Raw genomic sequence first — 4,419 nt, 5'->3', positions numbered from 1 at the left:
TTCTGTGGTTTTGGCATTATCTCTCAATAAAATGGAGTTAGGTAAAATAAACTCTTTTCACATCTCTGGGGCTTGTAGAAGGTCAGAACTTTACAGCTAGAACACATTTTTAAATGGATGCTTTCCACAGCCAAATTCTACCATCAGTCCTAGGACTAAGGGCTGGTTAAGGGGATGTCAAAAAATATTGGGTGATTAAAGATGACCAGACAGGTGGATAAAACTGGGATTGGGTTTAGGGGTACCTTGTACTGCAGGAAATTCTACTCTCCAAGGCTCTACCTATCCAGATCCTCGGTTGACTTGAAGCTTCAGTTTCAAGTTGAGTACATTTTCCATCCATGGATTTGCTTGTTTTGTTCAGTTTTACTTTGAGTAGTTGAGGTCGTCTTTACGACGTAACAGCTTAACCCACGGCTTCCTTTCTCGTAAAACCAAAACAAAAAGGCTCTCTATTCATGTGCCATGTGTGTGTGGTACACACATGTAGCACGTACCTGGGATCAAAGCTGTCTATATAAAGTCCTTGAACCTGTGTGGGTTCAAACACATTTCAAAGCCTCAGGATCCTGAAAGGTTTCACTCTGCTTCCTGAAGACCTGAGCACGGCTTCCATAAAGCCATGGCTCGTCTTGGAGTCGAGAGGAGCAAGGTCCAACTGCAGCTGGCTTCTAGGACTTGGCCCTTTGTAGTCCTGCTTGCTTTTCTCTTCATCCCAACTTTGTCCAAAGGTGAGTGGAGACTTCTGGAGCATGGAGGTAAAGGAGGTGATTTTCCTACATGGGTTTCATTTCTTTCAGCAGCTAAGAACAGTGATTTAAAGAAGAGCCATACGTGAAAGGCAAATCTCTACCTTTCGGCTTAGCAGCTCTGTGTTCCAAGACAGGTGAAGAGGAGTTAGCAGCAGCAAACAAGCAGAGACCACTAATAGCAGACTGGGGGATTCCAGACAGAACTCCAGAATCCATGAAATCTGAGAATTAATGAATCCATGAGAGCTGGTTTGGGAGAGAACAAGTTCAGATACTTTTGTAACATTAGGAGGACATACTGCAAAACTAAGAAATTTAAGGGCTTCTGAAATCCTGAGTATATTTGATCTTGGTATCAGAGGGACCTTAAGATTTTCCTCCTTTAAAAAAACCAAACAAACAAAAACAAAACAAAAAAAAAAACTCACTTGGGTTTAAATAAATATGAATTCTTTCTTGGTTCACCTTAAGCTTTTGAGACATTCTTAGCTCTTAAAGTTACCACACCTAAGGCTCAGGGGATTTTGCAGAAGAAGGGGTGGAAAGACAGTGATAGCCAATAGATATTCCAAAGTGAATGGAGAAAGAGACCTCAATTCTATACAAATAACTACAGGTAACTAAGGAATATGGAGAGCAGGAGGCTTCCCCAGGGAAAAACACACCAACTAGTGATCCAATACCAAATGGGCACCCCTGAACACATAATGCAAATAATATATACAGACTGAGTAGGTTGCATTGAAGAACGCATACCTTTATGACTATGCATGTAAGAACAAGTAATGAAAAAAGAGGCCATGAATTTGAAATAAAAGAAGGAGGGGTACATGGGAAGGTTTGGTGAAATAATGAAATTATATTAAAATCTCAAAAACTAAAAGAAATAATAAAAACAAGTGAAGGAAAAATAAATTAGCTAATTATTTTAAAGATAAAATAGCTTGAAATTGAAAGAAGAAAGGAATGGAAGATGGTAGAAAGGGGAAAAGAAGGAGAGGAAGGAAAAAGGGAAGAGGGAAGGAAGGGAGAAAGAAGGAAGGGAGAAGCAAGGAAGGGAGGGAGGAGGAAGGGAGGAAGGGAGGGAAGCAAACATCAGTCTGGTTGTCCTGAGATCCATTTTATTTTTTCTTCATAAAAATCCCTAATTGTTGCATTAGCTACACATGTATTTTTAAGTGCAGCTCCCTGATTTTCAGATGAAACAAAAACTCTTGAGAGGCTGATACCAGGCTGGTTATGTACCTTGAAATGCATATGTGTACCAGATCCTCACCCCTCCTCTTTCTAGACCCTTTAAATGAGGGAATTATGTAGTTTGTGTGAAACTGATGCATAAAAGATATTTGATGATTTAATTTCTACCAAAGAAGCAATAGTCGTGTACAGTTTCTTGTCTGAATAGGTTGCAAATCTTTAATGTAGGAGGAAGCTTTCTTAAACTCTCTAGTGGGGTTTCCATGGGACAAAGGATGTGTAGAGACTGTCTGTGATAGCAGAGATGCAGACCAGGCAGACACCTGATGTCACCAGCCAGGCTGTGGGAATAACCATGGCAACAGCTGCTGCAATATTGCTCTTTTTTTTTGAAGACAAATGTTCTGCAGTACAGGTGCTTGCAAGAGAAACTAGTGTATCTACTATAGACTGACTTATGAGCAGGAATGGAAGCTGAGTCTTGGAAACTAAGCTTGGAGTAGTATTCAAGATTGTAATAGGGAAGACACTGAATGCTAATTATTGTCTTGTTTTTGCAGTTGATGCTGGTGAACTGCCAATGACACTGATCAGTTTAGGTTTTGGGTGTAATTTGTGATATTGACCAAATAGCAGCCAGGTTAGTTATGAAAAATAATATGATACAAAACCACTTTTAAATTGAGTGTCAAGGGTAGAACCCAAAACCTTGTGTACTCTGCCACTGAGCTATATCTCCACTTTTCTGCCTGTTGTAATTTGATTTTTAAAACAATGTTTTATTGTTTAGCTGAGGTTGGCCTTCATCTCCCGTATGCTGGGATTACAGATATGTGCTACCAATACCAAGCTGCAAACCCACTAATTTCAAATGATGAATGACGAATGCATGTTTGTGTAGAGAGATAGTGTTGTCTGAGGACTTCCTTCTTTTGTAATATATAGAGAGGAAAGAGAAAACAAAAACAAAAACCCAAAGGACCAGGAAAGTGTTAAGTGAAGGAGAGAAGGAAGGAGGAAGAAGTGGTGGGGAGGCAGGGGAAGCCCACAGAAGTTAACAGCAGGGTTGCCTCAACCCTGAGAGGAAATGACCTGGTGCTCTAGGTTCTGTGGCTTCCTCGTCTAACATCATAGACCATGTTACCACTGTGAGGCCAGGGACAGGGAAACCAGTGCACTGAACTGAGGTCCAACTGTCCTTGTTGACAAAGGTATACTTATATAAGTGGGCAGGCCATTTTGAGGTTCACTTTGAGGGACAAAGCATGGTTCTGCACCCCAACCTTCAGAACTCCCTCTATCCACTATCCTCCCTGCATGGAATAGTTCTATTATCACTGGAGGATGCTGGTCTGGAAGACCCTGCACGGTCATGCACTCTACCTCCCTTTCTTACTGCATGTGAGAGAAAATGAGAGGAAGAACAATTTGCCAAAATGACACATTTCATGAGATCCAGGTCTTCTATTTGCTACATCAGGGCTCTCCTTGCCAGAGCCAACTGTCTTCAAGAAACTATCAGTAAGGAAGTCTTGGAGAGTGACTGAAGACATCAAAAGATGGGAGGTGGGTTGTTGGGTGGATGGATGGAGAGGCAAAAGGTAAGGGGGGGTGATGAGTTTGTTGAGAGGCGATCTTATAGGTCATCCAAGATAAACCTTCCCTGTTATAAAGTGTGGCTTAGTATTCCCAACCATGGATGACCATGAATCCTTTGACTTTTCCATGCCAGCCATACAAGTGAGCCAACCTTCAGTGGTATTGGCCAGCAGCCATGGTGTCGCCAGCTTTCCATGTGAATATACATCATCACACAACACTCATGAGGTCCGGGTGACAGTGCTGCGGCACACAAATGGCCAGATGACTGAGGTCTGTGCCACGACATTCACAGTGAAGAATACGTTGGGCTTCCTAGATGACCCCTTCTGTAGTGGTACCTTCAACGAAAGCAAAGTGAACCTCACCATCCAAGGACTGAGAGCTGCTGACACTGGACTGTACTTCTGCAAGATGGAACTCATGTACCCACCACCATACGTTGTGGGCATGGGCAACGGGACCCAGATTTATGTCATTGGTGAGCAAAGTCAATTCACTACGAACATGAATGTTGCATTGCTGCTGTGTTTGCACCAGAATAGTTCTGCTTCTTGGCTTGAGGTTCTTCATAGTGTGGGATATGATTCGTAGCTGGAATTCCCTAGTTAGATGTTTTGCTTACGATGAGCAGTTACATAAACACAATTGACTGTGTTAAAATGTGTTTGGGGAGATGTTTTATGCTGCTGATAGGCTTGGTCACTTGTTCTTTTATAACTATGTTGAAGCATCCTTATCTTTGTAATGACACTGTGGGGAAGTCACACATCAGTCAGACTTACATGTGGGTTACTGTACAAGTTAGGATTGGCTAGCAAAACTTGGATGCTCTAGCCATACATTCCCTCCCTCCCTCCCTCCCTCCCTC

General features: G+C 42.1%; 1 protein-coding gene across 2 annotated transcripts in view; it reads left to right on the top strand.

Annotated features, from left to right (window-relative positions):
* Window positions 1-622: 622 nt before the first annotated feature.
* The window catches only part of Ctla4 (cytotoxic T-lymphocyte associated protein 4), a 5,571-nt gene continuing 1,774 nt past the window's right edge, over window positions 623-4,419 (top strand). For both annotated transcript variants that reach the window (XM_005361503.1, XM_005361504.1), the window contains exons 1-2: window positions 623-731; window positions 3,682-4,029. In XM_005361503.1, coding sequence (XP_005361560.1) covers window positions 623-731; window positions 3,682-4,029 — 457 coding nt within the window. The remainder of the gene's footprint in view (window positions 732-3,681; window positions 4,030-4,419) is intronic.

This window comes from Microtus ochrogaster, linkage group LG4 (assembly GCF_000317375.1).
Source record: "Microtus ochrogaster isolate Prairie Vole_2 linkage group LG4, MicOch1.0, whole genome shotgun sequence".
Lineage (NCBI taxonomy): Eukaryota > Metazoa > Chordata > Mammalia > Rodentia > Cricetidae > Microtus > Microtus ochrogaster.
The sequence above is the reverse complement of the archived record's forward strand: the minus strand, read 5'-3'. Positions and strand labels throughout refer to the sequence as shown.